We start from the raw sequence: 15,668 nt of genomic DNA, 5'->3' as shown, positions 1-15,668 counted from the left end.
TGAGGCAAATACTGCTTCATCTCTTTCTCACCTTTAGACACCTAAACACTAAAAAATTAAGTTTTTCATTTTCAAAGTTTAAGTAATTCTTGATTTTATTACGTGATGGGAGACAATCCAGGCTCAAACTGGTGCAACAACCAAACAAACACAAACAGGTTAGAATTACAGGAGGGATTGCTGATATTCATCAATTCTTTAATCTGTCTTTTTAACTAGTCGAAACCCCAAAGTTTCCAAAGACAATAAACTACGAGGAAATTAAATCATAAAAATTCATCCAAAATTTTAAATTTAAAGCAACAGGAGTTTACCACTGGTAAACTCTTAGGTTTTAACTTTTCTGGCTCTTTGAGAGCAACTTCTTGTTTGACTTTTGAATTTAGGCCACAATGACTTTGACTTTGTGAGGCTGGACAGTCGCTTCAGGGAAGGAGAAGGAGCTGATTCATCTTGACCTTCAGTTTCTGTGAAAGACTCGTCTTTGTAGGTCATTTGCAGGATCAAGCAGCAGAATATTTACTAATTCCTTGTTTTCTGTTCCATTATGTACATCACTATCATATTGGCAAATCTACTCACACAAGTGACACTGAAAATTTGTCCATTTCATACAACAAGAACAACCAGATGGACAGAAAACTTTAACATATAACACATTTTATTCACACTTTCTATGGTACAAGATACAACCAACATACACTGCAGGTAAGTCTCTGCAGCAGTTTTGAAGGAAGAAATGAGGTTGTCGATGTAGAAAGGATGGTGCCGTGCTGCTCAGAGGTACGGCTGGTCTGTGGAGAGAGATGGACCCTTATATACGGCACCTGGGGTCACAGGGGGCTTCGCTGGGACTTCAGCTTGGCTAGAAAAGATCAAAAAGTCAAGAGAAATACCACTAGGTGCTGAAAGACTCACTACAAATAACACAAATTATGCATTTTTATCAGCGTGTCCACTAGATGTCATGAAATCTAGTTGTTAACAAGGTGATTAGCTGCAGGTGCCGGTTGCAGTTTGAATTCACATAAAAACATCAAAAATAGATAAAATATCTGTCCCTAAATCTATTTGTGTCCAGTTAATTCTGTCATCATGTAACATCTCTCACTGCAGAGACATCAAAAACAGAATTACTCAACTGTTATCTGAAAAATAATTCATCCCTGTTCATCAGGTTTGACTGTTCTGCTTTCAACATTAACTAAACTAAGGTAAGATGTCCAACAACGTCTTTATCTGGTTGTAATCAAATTTATGCGCGTTTATGTGCATCGACTGAGTCATTTACCTGCCAGCAGTGAGCGCCTTCTGTGAAGACATGATGACTGTGGCGGGTACTGACTCTCTGCGTCCGTCCCTGGTGTAGTAGTAGTTACCGGCAAACTTGTGGCTCGGGCCAACTGGCAGTTTGGGTGGAGGCTGCGTCCTGTAGAAGAAGCATAAACAATCTGAACAACAGCAGAAAAAGGTTTTCCTGGTGGGTTCGTATTGGCAGACTTACAGGGTCTGGATACTCAGGACTGAGTATTCAGATCCTGTAAGTCTGCAAGACTCAATGCTGATGTGGCTTAACAGTTGGATCCCATGTGTCATCATGTGTGTGATAATGACATTTGAATGGACCTTTTTCACAGCAGACAGTTTGATAATTCATAGCAGGAAAAGAACAGGTGTCAATAATAGGGCTATGACTAATGATAATTAATTAATCAGAGGATTTACTTGATTAATGATGTTGTCTATAAAATGTCAGAAAATAGTGACAAATGCCTGTTATAATTTCTTAGACCCCAAGGTGACGTCTTCAAAAGTCATGTTTTGTCTGATCAGCAGTTCAAAGTCCAAAGATATTTGGTTTACTATCATGTATGACACAAAAACCTTAAAATCCTCACATCTGACAAGCTGCAACCAGCAAATGTTTGCCAAAAATTACTAAAACAATTATTCAATTATCAAAATAGTTGCTGATAAATTTCTGTCAATCAACTAATCGATTAATTGCTGCAGCTCTAATGTATAAAATAACTAATTTTTGCATTTAATTGATATATTTCAGTTCCAGGACTCTAGTATTATCCATGCGTGCACACTGGCATGGTTTTAGTGCAAAACACACACGAGTGGAACCATCAGTGTATTTCATTCCACCTGTGCTTTTGCTGCTGCAACAAAGTCCAACTTCTTCTGTGAAAATGTCAATTTAGAAACATGCCTGAGTGATAAAAATGATACCTAAGATGTATTAGTGTGAGAATTTCAATCTCAGTATTGGAAATAGTAGTCTGACTTTACTCAAGATCCACTTATTAGCTTTTTCTAGGACTCCAACAGATGGAGTTTGCTCAGTTGTCATGGAGATGAGATAAGAAGACTGTGAGATGCAGCTGAGATGTAGAAAAAAAAAGTAAAATGGACTTTGAGTTAAGATTATTAAAAGGACAAGTTCACAATTTTTCAAGTCTGTCTTAAATCAACAGTCAGGAGCCCAAATGAACACTGAAATAGTTTTTTCTTGCTGTAATCATTCCTCCTGTTCATACTGACCATTAGAAGATCCCTTCATAATGCACTTAAAATGTAAGTGATGGGGGACAAAATCCACAGTCCTGAAGCTAATATGAAGCTTCAGTTGTCCAAATGAGTAAAATCAAATTGAAATCTTTCAACGTGAAAGTCTTTTTAGTGCCAAAGTTCCTCTTTATGTTACTATACTTCCGCTGCAGCTCAACGGGGAAACACTGTCCCAGGAAACAAAAAGAGGGAATCTGATGCTAAAAAGACTGTAAATTTTAAGACAGAATTGAAAAACTGCAAACCTTTAATCCTTTAAGGGAGAGGCAGGTGTTACCTGGTAATACTTCTGTACTTACTTAAGTAGGATTTTACAACTTTTACCTGAAATGGGGTATTTTTACATTGTGGTATATTTACTTTTCCAAAAGTAAAGGATCTGAGTACTTCTTCCACCACTGTAGTTACTTCAGTGTGTCACAGTATAACAGAGAAGCTGAGTTAAAGTCTTACCTCTTTGCTATCTCCTCATACCGCAGCTGCAGTTTGGCTTGCAGATCATGCTGAAAAATAAACACGATTGTAATTAATTTAAAATCTGCACTGTCATCATCATATCTTTTCTTTTCACATGCTATCATCCGACTAACATGAAAATTAACTCGACTGGTACGATGCTGAAGTTGGCTTCCGATTCGGGATTAACGGAAAAGTTAAAGGCCCCTTCTACTCAAAAATGTGTTTTTCTTCTTGTTCCTACAGTTGGATATTTAAGCTTCACTGTGCAGAATGACGTACGTGCAGAGTTTGAAATTACATCTGCTGAAAGTGGAAAGTTTCTCTGTGCTCACTGAAAATTAGATTTTCAGGGATGGGCTTACGAGCATGATTAGTGACATCACAAATGGTTTTGGAGCCTAAAGAGGTTCAATATTCAACTCACACATCTGTGATGTGGAAACTTGAAGCCTCCAGTGCACAAACACATTACAGTGAAGTAGGAGACATCTTGTGTCCAGAAGTTCAACTTCTGAGATGAAATATATTTAGGCCTACATATTTATAGGGTCTGGATTTTTTTACTGACAGAGAAGGAGTAGATGTCATTTTAAAGATTTAAACAAGATACTTGAACTTTTTTTTCTGGAAAAACCATATCAGACGCAAATTATTATTAAAAGTATTATATTTTATAATACGTCTGGTGGGGATCTTTGAGGGGAAACATAAATAATGATACTTTGCGGCTGATTCTCTGTTTTTTCACCACCCTCGCACTTATAAAGTAGTGTCAGACATCGTGGCAAAAGCCTTAACACTGTTCAAACCCACTTTCGGATTTGTGAAACCTTTATTTTGCTTATGAAAACAAAAAAGGGCAATTTCACTGTTTTTTCCCCTATCCACACCACATTAGAGGAGGTCCAGATTAAAAATCATTACATTTATACTCCTCAAATCTGGACTAGATTAACAAGGAGACTCCAGACATTCATTAAAACACAGTTTCATATTTGTGAAACCTTTATTCTATTCATGAAAAAACAAAACAGGTCGCTTTCACCGCTTTTTTCTCATTCACACCACAATAGACCCTATCCAGATCAGAAACAACTATATTTAGACTTGTCGGGACTTTTGCTACGATGTCTAACACTCTTTCATAAATGGCAAGATATCTAAACGCTAAATACCATTATTTATGTATCCCTTTACTTTCCCCTTCACCCTGAATCGGAGCCTAACTTCAGCGTCGTTGGACAGGTGAACGTTAGCTCTTGAAAGCTAGCGGTGGCCGTTAAATTAGACCTGTAGAAGATTAATTACAATAAGTCACCCAGAGATAAACTTGTATTACACTGTCAGTACGTCCTCTTTACAGTTTTAAACTCGTCCCTGATTGTATATCTTACCCCTGATAGGAAATTTCGGAGCCTCTGGATGATTTTAGTGGCTGTAGCCATGTTTCCTGTTGTGAAGGACACAGAGCTTCTTCTTGTAACGTAAGCGAGTTTCTCAGCTCTTTACTGACACCTGGCGGCCTGGAAGGACAACTGCAGCTCTTTACTGACACCTGGTGGCCTGGAAGGACAACTGCAGCTCTTTACTGACACCTGGCGGCCTGGAAAGACAACTGCAGCTCTTTACTGACACCTGGCGGCCTGGAAAGACAACTGCGGCTCTTTACTGACACCTGGCGGCCTGGAAGGAGAACTGCAGCTCTTTACTGACACCTGGCGGCCTAAAAGGAGAACTGCAGCTCTTTACTGACACCTGGCGGCCTGGAAGGACAACTGCAGCATTACAGACGGATGTATTTTATCCTTATTTATACCAAATATTATACCAGCTATACAGTTGTGAAATAAAACTAAATCAATTACCAGGAAATCTGATATGACATTTGATTTTAGGGCCAATTTTGTTGGCAACAGCTCAGTTGCATCTGTGGAAAGAAATAACTGAATAATTTTTTTTTTATAAATTGATGCCAGATTCTTACAACCTTTGTATTTTATTCTATAGCATTAACATGTCAGTGTTAGTGAATAATATAAACTGCATTGTATCAGTGTAACCTGTAGTGAGTAAAAAAAAATACATATGGCTTTTATGGTAGTTTACCTGATTACTGTAACCTGAACGTCACTCTTAATCCACAGTATGTCACCCATATTTATTGTAGCATCACTAATAAAATATATTCTGTATTAGATCCCAAGTCATATTACTATAGATGATTACACAGAAAGCAAATAAATATACATTTTTGAATCAAACAATGCGAGTCTGCATATCAGAATCAAACACTTGTTCAAACCTATTAAAATCTGCACATTACTTATTTTTCCACATCAGAAATGTGCAAGAACACTGTATGTGACTGTATGTTTTGGTAAACAGTCATAATCTACATAAAACTCAAACACCAAGAAGAGTCAAAGAGAAATACAAATTTTATTTGTTGCACAAGAAAACACAGTACAGGGCGACAACGCCGGTATACCATGCAATCAAGTATTACAGATGTGTGCTTGTCTCATGCAGCATGCACTGAACAGAAGAAACACGTGCACATGTACAACAGTTTGAACTGCCAGTTTGCCCCTAAAGAGTATCTTAACACCAGCTGAGAAGCGTTCACCTTTACTTGTGTGACATCACTGCACTACAGGTGCAACAGACATTAACTTTCAATCAGAAGAGATCAGTAAAGTGATGACTATATTTACATTCACATAAGAAGCCAGGTTGTTAAAGAGAAATCAGGAATACATGCATGATGCTGACATGCAGCTGGTCAGTAATCTGAAGATTTCTCCCAAACCTTCTGCCATATTTTAGAGCAAAGACTGGTATATTTGAAGTGTATTAATAATATCCTGTATCCCTTTTTACAATACATTTTCGAGTACTAACTGTACAAATGTGTCTGAATTTTTACAGATGTTAAATCAGCTGTTAAGTTTGTCTGACCTGTAAGAGCACATCACTAAAGTAACATTGTTCTTATTTATCTTGCTGCAGCATTACCATCTGTATTTAAGGTCTTTGTCATGCAGATGTTCATTTCAAACTAGATTAAATGTGTACCTGGTCCAGATATCAACATGCTGACGATAACCCTGTTACTTAAGTGCATGTAAATACTGTAAACTTCCTGCTTTCCAGCTTGGTGCTAAATTACTCTTTTAAGATCCGTTTGAAAAGAACAAAACAAAAACAGATATGTAACTTCTATGAGTGTAGCTTTCTTTCATGGTATCAAAGAGGGTCGATTCATCTTTTACAGCCACAGGATATAAAATGTTTGTACAGTACATAGCATGTTTGTTCATTGTAAACAATTCTGTCAGACTGCAAAAATAACCTAAGTGACGCACTTTGTCCGTGCTGTTCACTGACACAACAACAGGATTCTGTAAAGTCCTCATCATGAGATTCATGGATTTTTTTTATTTTTTCTTTTTTTGGAGGACAGGAGACTTAAAGGGGAACTCCACCGATTTTACACAATAAAATCTACATGTCTTGGGAGACATTACTGCATATGTGGAAAAAAGTCTTTTGTGGCTCAGAGGAAGCTTCATAAGATCTGGTAAATTAATTTAAACTTTCAAAAGACTACTAGCAGTGAAATAATAATAAAAAAATATGAGTGTTGAGTCTGCTTGAGGATAACGGCTCGAGACTTCATTAGCCTCTATCAGCATAACACACCCAAATCTCCAACTGAACTGTTGGTGGTTGAATTGCATTTTGGTTAATGTAGGTGCCAGGTTTAAACAAAGAACAAGAATACAAAAAAGAGAATATCTCTGATTCTGCTGCATCGGTGTTTCATCCTTTATAAAAAAAAAAAAAACAACAACAACAAAACACAACAACTGTCCATTGTGAGTCTGACATTGTTATAAGAGTGCAACGTTAAATCGGTGGAGTACTCTATTAAGTAAAAACATCAACAATTCTGATGCTTTATAAAGAAAGACTCATTGAAAGCCAGTATAAACGCCAGCAACAGCACACAGCTACTGACAAATAAGACAAATAAACTCAAAACTCCATCTCTGTACTGGAAAAAATGTAAAGTACATCCAGTCAGCGCTGGATGTGAAATACTTTTCTGAATCCCAACAAGGCGTTCTGTAAAAACAGCCTCTCCAGACAAACTTCCCAAAACTCCTGGTGCCACAAATTGTCATTGTCATTGTGCATATCATGTCCTTCAACACATTTGGAATTATACACAGCCTTGTTATCAAAATATACATCAATATTTGTACAATACAAAGACATAAAACATTTGTTCAAACAAGCCCTGGGTTTGGATTCGATGTAAGTGTGTCCCTCTTTCTAGTTTCCCTTCCACATTCAGTTATGGTACAAAATTCATGTCAAAATACATTAGTGCCCCCACCCCCTCATGTAAACATCACTACACAATTAATTAAGTAGGAACAGGTCATTTAGGCATGGTGTCTCCCACATGCTCAAGTGAATAAACAAAGACGAAAGCTACAGTTTCAGGAAAAAAAAATACTCCAAAAATACACGAGGAACCAACACTTCTCCAGGTTACTACCAGTAAGGAAAGCAACAACCCCAAAATGTTTTAAGCAAACAAAAGCTACTCCTGTGATTCCCTCCAGGCTCTGAAGAAGACATAGAGCTTGATTTGGCTGCTCACTGTTTTTCCTGCGAGATGCATGCTTTGACCACAACAAGTTATTACAGCAAGATGCAGAACCGTCCTGAATCAGTGTTTTACAAGGTTAAAAGTTGAACAGGAAGAAAAACAAAAACTAAGTCCGTGATACCTCTTTGATGTGGTATCACACTAACTTTACATCAAGTAGCCAAAGAGCAGAGTGTTTCATCTTCTGCAACATCCAGAGCTTAATACTCTCATTTTTCACACAAGATGGTGTTGAGATTGTGGAGATACTTCACACAGTGAGAGTTTCCATACACAAATACAAACACAAATGATTTCAAACAACATTTCAGTCTTCAAAGATATGGCTTAGAGCGAACACTGCACTGACATCATGGCACACAACACCCTTTTTGAGTCGACTTCATTATGTCTTCATAACAGATTGTACTTGTCAGTGTGATTTGCAAATATTACCCTGCGCTCTATATGGAAACAACAACAATGCTATGACCATGAATTCACACTGCAAAGAACATGATCGGCTGTTCAACGGAAGTCCTACTGGTATAACTAAGGTGAGAAATTCAGAAAGCGTCAGTCACAGCTTCTCTTTTCACTGTTGTCTTCAATTACCAGACAAGTGCAAGTCAGCACTACTTTTTTTTTTCCTTATCCATTTGATTGTTTCATGAGCAACAGCTGTATCTGACGAGTGCAAAATGGAAGAATTCCAGCTGTGCAAAACTTTCCAGTTTTGTACAACTGTAAATCTTGAGTAGTTTCTTTTTTTCTGAAGCCTAATTAGGGCCTGGTAGTTTCTATGTTTACCCTTCTAAAGGATGTAGTGCTATGAAAGGCCAGAGCAAAGCAGCAAAATGAAGATTGGCCTGAAATATGCAGAGTAGTATATATATATATATAGTAGATACAACTGCAAGAGTCTGGCTGACAATTGACCATCAACCATGTTGCTCACAGTGTGAACCAAAGGCCATTCTTAGGTTAATATAGATTAAGATCAATGTAGTATTACACTATTGGAAGCTGCACTGCTCAGGTCTAAACGACACTGACAAGGAGAAAAAAAAACAACAACAATTAAACACAACTTCAGCTTCTAAAATTACTTCTCGTACCTTTTGGTCCTACAACAATTATCCCCAGCATACAGGGAACTACTGGGTACTACTGCGTACCGCGATTTATTTAAAAAAATAGACATTTATTAAAAAAAAAAAAAAAAAAAAAAAAATCCAGTCAAAGGACATAAAACCACATTTTATGGATACAAAAATTATGAACCTTGGCTATTCAACCAATGAGAACTTCCCTCTTTTCCTGTCACTAACTCATCATAGTTTACAAATGTAATAAATAAGACCGGAGGGTCTGCAATGCCTTGAGGCAAATATTTACAATAGAAAAATTCAAGTAAAATCTTTCAGAGTCTCCCAGCAGGTCCCTCCTTACCTGTTAGTTTTCCCTCAGCAATAACTGATGTCACCCTTGAAACATGTGAAAGAAAGATTTGAGTAGTTGAAGTGAGTACAGTGGTGAGCTGTTACTTTCTCAGATGCCCTTTTTGTGGAGTTTCCTCATTACACTCAGTCTTTTTTGTTGATGGTCCAACTTGAGGACCGGTGGAAGTGGTTTCTGCTGCCTGACTGCAGCTGTTGTCATTGTGCAGACGCCCTGCCTGTTGCTGAGATGGAGTGACGACAACTTCCAGTTCAGGCGTGTCGTTGGTGTCCTCTCCGTCTGAACACGGCTCCCACTCATCCTGCTCCTCGCTCTCCGTCGAGCCCTGCACAGCGATCTGGGGCACCAGGGTAAACCTCCTCACCACCGGCACTTGCAGCTCCACTTCCTCGCTGGTTTGTGGTCGAGCGAGCATCCAGGCCATCCTGTGCTGCTGCTGCTGGGGTTGTGTTTGTTCTCCCGGGGCTGTGGTGGTCACTGTAACCGTGGTGCTGGTTTTCTCATCTGGCTCGTCAAAGCTCACCTCCTGCACTGCCTCCTGCTTCTTAAAGGAGTCTCGCCGCTCTGACAGGTTGAGCTTTCGCATCACGACCAGCTGCTCTGACCGGTCTATCCCAGAGTCCCAGATCCTCTGGCTACCAGTGTAACTGCCAAGCCTGCTGTAGTCGACCCCGATATGGGCGCCTCCACAGGCCCCCTCTACTTCAGAGTCACCCAGCAGCTCCCCTTCACCATAAAACGGCACTTCCAGCGTGTGCCTGCGGGGAGTGTATGACTTCTTATCAGCATGATACACTCCAGACAGCTTTTCAGCCGACTGGACCCTCTTGAGCAGGGGAGATCGAGGCGGCTCGGCGCTGCGGGGCCGGACAATGTGTCTAACGATAGTAGGTGGCGACAGGGTTTTGCCATGGTAGGAGTGAAGAGTTTTGGCAAAGCCCGGGAGTGGGGAGGGTGAGCGCTGTGGAGAAAGGGGCTGGTTGGAGGATGAAGAGGAATTACAGGCAAGTGGAGAAGGGGGGATGTTGCTGGTTGACTTCCGGCGGCCCACCTTGGTGTAGCGCTGTGTGCTGAGTTTGGAGCCCAGGCCGTGGAGCGAGCTGGGCCGTATGTGTGCGGCAGGGGAACTGGGAGAACTGGAGCAAGGAGATGTGCTCTGAGGGGAGTTATTTTCTGGGAAGCAGAGGTAAAACAGTTTCAGATATTTCACACCACAGGTTGCATAAAAACAGAATATTTTACTAAATTAGTTTCAGATGTTACAATCAAAGACCACAAGAAGCCCCACTGAGCTCACCAAAGGCCTGATGGTCGGGTGCAGGGCTTCGGCAGGGCGTGGAGGGGCCGGGAGAGAGGCTGTGTGTTGGGGAGCCTGGAAGACTCTCGCTGGAGGAAACTGAGTGGTGGAGACCTGAGGAGAAGCTGCGACTGCTGTGCATCACTGTGCTCTGCTTGGACAGCTTCTTCAAGATGCTGCGTCGCCTGGAGGAAGAGGACAAGTCAGAGATGCGACGTCATCGTCTCACAGACAGCTTAAAAAGTTCTGCATTATAAAAAACACTCTTCATACTTGTGGGGGCCTTTTGCATTTGACAAATACAAAATTTATACCAAACGATTAACATTAACATTAAAATAGCAAACTTGACACTTTACTTCACTTAATGGTATCTAACACTAGAGGGAGACAAAGTACTGACAACATCCACCAATTACTAACCTCACAAAGTAAACAAAAGATGACTAACACTGCAGAGCTACAGCGACTGAGAGGAAACCAAACCTCAGATCTTTACCTGTCATAATTATCTCTCTTCTTGCTCTTCTTGCTGCGGCGAGCCATCTTGCCTTTGTGTTTAGTCTTTCGAGCCGGACCGACTTTGATTGATGTGTTCTCCAGTGCTATGGTCTGAAGCGTCACCTTGCTGCCACTCTGCACGTTTCATGGGAATTAAAAGAATGGTTAATTTTTGTAAAGGGCAAGAAATGCAACTTGAATCAGCTTTTTAGACAAAGAGTCTGAGTCTGAGTCTGAGTGAGTTTTACCTTCAGTAACAGCTCTAACATCTCGGGGTGGACCAGGCCTTGGACAGACTCTCCGTTCACATGTGTGATCAGGTCTCCAGTGCGAAGACCTGCCTGGTGAGCCAGGCTGCCATCCTCCACACTCTGTTAGAACAGCAACACAGTGAGTGTGAGAAGAGGAGTTTCATTTGAGGATTACATAACAACCTTTCATACCTTTTAGTTCTAGTTTGGGGTCACCAAAATAAATCATGGTAAACAATGACTTTTAAGGCTTGTGGTGACACCTACCGACACCATGTGATGCACCGTGTAGACGTCGCTGTCGCCCATGTAGACACGGATGGCCTGCAGGGTGAAGCCATACTTCTTCCCTGAAGTGTGGATGATGATTGGCGGCCTCAGGCTGCCGGGGCTGAGTGACAGATCCCGACTGGGTGAGGAGTCACGGGACGAGGGGTTGGAGGACAGCGACCGTGGGGAGATGGGACTGGGCTGGAGGCCACCAGGTGAGTCATCTGAAAAACACAAAGGACCGTTTTCTTACAAATGTGTCCACACAATCAGCAAACAGTATTTGTCCTCCCAATTAGATGCAGTTTTTCTAACCATACAAAATTTGAGTATGTCACATACATAACTAAGAGTTCTTGTTACAAATAATCAGAATGATGCATCCTGTGTTTCTAAACTTTAATTATTACTTTCAAAAAACAAGCCTGTTTGAATTTGTTTTTTTACAAACAAAACACCTAGAAAAATTGTCAAAAGATTTAGACTAGTGGGTCATTGCCACTTAATTCTATCTTTTGTAGGACTTTGAGATGGTGATGATTGCTGTGGATATTTTGAGCGATGGTCAGCAGTGGAGAAAGGCGCACACGAATAAATTCCATAACAATGATAAGCTTCTGTACCTGTAGTGATGATGAGAGACAGGGCTGAGACAGAGGCAGACTTGGGAACCTTCCCTCCACAGGGCAGCCTCTGTCTGTCCGGTGTCTCCAGCTGGTTACCAAAGCGCCGAGGGCCGGCTGGTTCTTTGGGGGATGAGTGTTTGGCTCCTGTGCTGTTGCTGCGAATTCTGATCCTCCGAAGATTCGAAACAACCACCTCAGCTGTAGGAAATACAGGTTAAAAAAAATTAACATCATGGCCTAAGAAGAGAAAGTTTTGGTAGTTTCACTTTCACCCAAACAAACGCAATTGCTCAAATACTACCAAACTGATCATTCACACTCAAAAACATGTTAGTCTGGATTTACCCTCATCGTCAGTGGAGAGGGCAAAGCGAGGCATCGTCTCCAGGCTGTGGGTGCTGCTCATCACCAGAGGGCTGGTGCTCCTCTCAGACTGGGAGGAGCTAGAAGAGGCCCGAGGGCGAAGGCTACAAACAGCCAAATACAAGTTCAACGGGTAAATCAACAGTCCAAAGGAACAAACTACACCACTAAACTAAACACTGCATTTTGATTGTTTTCTGCTTTTACACAGATACAAGTGAATGCTCCAAGGTCAGGTGAAACCGCAACTTTCTAAATTCTTCTGGCAGCTTTTCACACTTAGAGGAGGTCGTGACATGTCTCATGCCTTTGCCTACCTGGCCATGCGTCCAGGGTGTATGCGCTCCACGCTGCCCTCCGCTGGGCTCGGGGAGGGACTGAGCCCTCCCACCTCCCCGCGGTCCTCCTTGTCCTCACTGTGGCTGCGGTCAGAGGAGAAGCTCAGGTTGGACGGCGTCGCCAGATGTTCTGTGCTGCTGTAAACCTGGAAGAACAAGCAAGACACACTAAGTACAGTAGAAAACACACACACACTGAGCCAGTAAGATTATCGGTGATTCTAACATAGACTGTGCTGCTGGAACATGTTCATTGTTACTGTCAAGTGCAGATGTGTTGTAGCCACAGTGGCCTAAAGAATAAAGCACTGGAGGGCTGTCTAATAGCTAAATTTTTCCTGCATCTGTTAGAGCATGAAATCTTAAATATTTGAGAACAATTTTTAGAAGACATTTGAAATGTTCTAACATATCCACAGATATAATTCTGCAAGTTTCCTTTGTAGTCATTTTTCAAAGAGCTGTCCACTTTTTCAAAGCTCTCATCTTTCAATAGATCAGAGCTCATCCTTACTTTGCTGAAGCGATGCGACCAGGAAGCAAACTGTCGGATTTCCAAAGAAGACTCTTCATCATTGGTTTCCTCATCCTCATCAGATGCCAAATGATGGTAGCGCTCTGATCGAGCTGAAGACAGACACAATAAAATTCACGTAAGAGGGGTTTGCACGATCTTGGTCAAAATAAGAATCATATTTTTTTTTCCACTCAGACTTTAAATCACAATTTTCTCATATGATTCTTCGGGACACCACTGTTTTCCCCAAAAATATTTATTGCATTTCATATATTCTTTATGCAGACAGAACAGCTGACAAACAGCTAATATGCAACTACATGAAATGCAGTCGATGTAATCAACTAAGTCTGTTGTCTAATCGTTTTCCTGTGTCTAAAAAAAAAAAAAATTATTACACAGCTCAACGGTAGCCAGATATAACATATGCCCCAAAACATGGAGACCAAGTCCAGTTATGCTGACATTTCTACAGGATCTGCTGGATAAAGGGAAGACATTTTCTACCATTAAGGTTCATCTGGTGGCTGTTTCCACCGGTCACGTTGGGATTTGGAAACTTGACAGTGGGGCAACACCCTCTTGTCTGTTGTGTTATGGAAGCGCTTGACAGCTGCAGCTGTTGTCTAAACAAATCCCATCATAGGATCCGTCTGTCCCCGTCAGCATTTGAGCCCTTAGATCAGGTGGATCTCTCTAAGGTTTGGATCATTTTTATGACATATAAAGAACCAATATTTTAAAATATTGTCCACTAAATAAAATACATTTTTTATGATCTCAACAGTAACTTACTGTCGAAGTAGCTGGTGTCGTCCTCTGCGTCCAGCTGAGGAATGAATTCCGCTTTCTGTCGCAGTAGTCCGTTCCAGTCCAAACCAAAGAAGAAGGGGTGCTGTTTGACCTCTGAGGCACTGCCTGTAAACAAATACTGGATCAACTTTGCAAATATGGCAACCGGAGTTCAATCAAGCTCAAATAGCAAAAAGCAATTTCTTAATGGCTTAATGATCGGAAATGAACAAACTTCCTCTGAGAGGTTTATCCTACAATATGTGTATCTCCAATTTATTTCCCAAATTGCTTTACTTCTAAATTTAAATCATACTCGTGACAACTTTCTTCTGCTTTCACATAAGTACGTTATATACTTTATCATGCATCAGATTTTTCATGTGTCGATCAGCAGTTAACTCAGCAGTACCAGTTCCCAGTCGGTCTAGAGGGCTCTGCCTCAACAGACGGGTGATCACGTCCTGAGCATCAGCAGGTAAGGCATCGTCTCCTTCAGGCCAAATGATTTCATCTGCAAATCGCAGAAATACAAAGAGAGTCTCATAAAGTTTGCCAAAGCGTCAGTTTACACAGGACTGCATGGTGCTCAGACACACCCCTACACCTGTCTAACTGGTAAGGAAGGATTCTATGGTAGCATTTTTTACTAGAAGGGATCTTTTGTTACTCAAGTCCATAAACAAAATGAAGACAAAAACCTCAAACAGTACATGAAAACTTAGGGTTGCACAATGTTTGTAACTCAGTATGAACATGACAAATTTAAATGTATGTTCTTCCATATAAACTCTTGCTAGAAATAATAGATAAACAGAACATTTTAATGTTGATAAAATCTGATTAAGCACACGTCAACTTTTGAGAGGCAGAATTATTTAGTTAATTTTATTCAGAACAGTATTTTAAGTTTGAAAACAAATGCCATTTTGATGACAAGTTGTAAGTTAATTTCGGTGCTCACCACTGACAACTTGTCCAAAAAGTTCCTCGGGTGTGTCACCAAAGAATGGAACACAGCCGACCAGGAATTCGTACAGGATGATCCCCATCGCCCACCAGTCCACTGGTTTCCCATAACCCTGCCTGAGGATCACCTCTGGGGCAATGTACTCTGGAGTACCACACACCTGCACAAGCAAACCAGCACAAAACAATTTTAATGTTCTCTTTCATCATGCAATTTTTTTTTATTATTCAACACTCTTTTACATCTTAGACTGTCTCACCTGTTTGTCAACAAACTCTCTTGTGTCTTTCTCTATGTGACCTTCATACAGGTTAGTGGTCATGTTCATCAGGCCAATTTTAGACAGCCCAAAGTCCGTTAGCTTGATGTGTCCCATGGACGTAATCAACAAACTGTTGGGAGGAAAAATATACAAAAAACTCCATCAACATCCATATGCAGTTTTTCTCCAAGTACATTTTACTTCTGAATGGTCTATACTTAAACCAATTCTGCAAGAAAGTGCAAGTATGCAGACATTAAAACAAAAAGAGGTGGAGGAAATAAAAAGAGCAAACTGGATCCCTATGCATCTAAACACAGACCA

General features: G+C 40.7%; 2 protein-coding genes across 3 annotated transcripts in view; both read right to left on the bottom strand.

Annotated features, from left to right (window-relative positions):
- Window positions 1-643: 643 nt before the first annotated feature.
- Window positions 644-4,538, bottom strand: ndufa7 (NADH:ubiquinone oxidoreductase subunit A7). Its single transcript, XM_044362631.1, has 4 exons — window positions 4,431-4,538; window positions 3,031-3,080; window positions 1,292-1,429; window positions 644-865 (listed from the first exon to the last, which is right to left on the bottom strand). Exons 1-4 carry the CDS (start codon window positions 4,479-4,481, stop codon window positions 778-780), a joined length of 327 nt encoding a protein of 108 aa, XP_044218566.1. The 5' UTR covers window positions 4,482-4,538; the 3' UTR covers window positions 644-777.
- Window positions 4,539-5,456: 918 nt separating this feature from the next.
- Window positions 5,457-15,668, bottom strand: part of mast3b (microtubule associated serine/threonine kinase 3b) — a 39,462-nt gene continuing 29,250 nt past the window's right edge. For both annotated transcript variants that reach the window (XM_044361474.1, XM_044361475.1), the window contains 13 exons: window positions 15,342-15,474; window positions 15,077-15,242; window positions 14,525-14,626; window positions 14,116-14,238; window positions 13,318-13,430; window positions 12,783-12,949; window positions 12,448-12,569; window positions 12,100-12,300; window positions 11,474-11,700; window positions 11,204-11,326; window positions 10,954-11,090; window positions 10,455-10,639; window positions 5,457-10,330 (listed from right to left, as the gene is read on the bottom strand). In XM_044361474.1, coding sequence (XP_044217409.1) covers window positions 9,240-10,330; window positions 10,455-10,639; window positions 10,954-11,090; window positions 11,204-11,326; window positions 11,474-11,700; window positions 12,100-12,300; window positions 12,448-12,569; window positions 12,783-12,949; window positions 13,318-13,430; window positions 14,116-14,238; window positions 14,525-14,626; window positions 15,077-15,242; window positions 15,342-15,474 — 2,890 coding nt within the window. In that variant the 3' untranslated portion in view covers window positions 5,457-9,239. The remainder of the gene's footprint in view (window positions 10,331-10,454; window positions 10,640-10,953; window positions 11,091-11,203; window positions 11,327-11,473; window positions 11,701-12,099; window positions 12,301-12,447; window positions 12,570-12,782; window positions 12,950-13,317; window positions 13,431-14,115; window positions 14,239-14,524; window positions 14,627-15,076; window positions 15,243-15,341; window positions 15,475-15,668) is intronic.

Source organism: Thunnus albacares, chromosome 9 (genome assembly GCF_914725855.1).
Source record: "Thunnus albacares chromosome 9, fThuAlb1.1, whole genome shotgun sequence".
Taxonomy (NCBI): domain Eukaryota; kingdom Metazoa; phylum Chordata; class Actinopteri; order Scombriformes; family Scombridae; genus Thunnus; species Thunnus albacares.
Note: the sequence above shows the minus strand (reverse complement) of the source record. Positions and strands in the feature narration are given on the sequence as shown.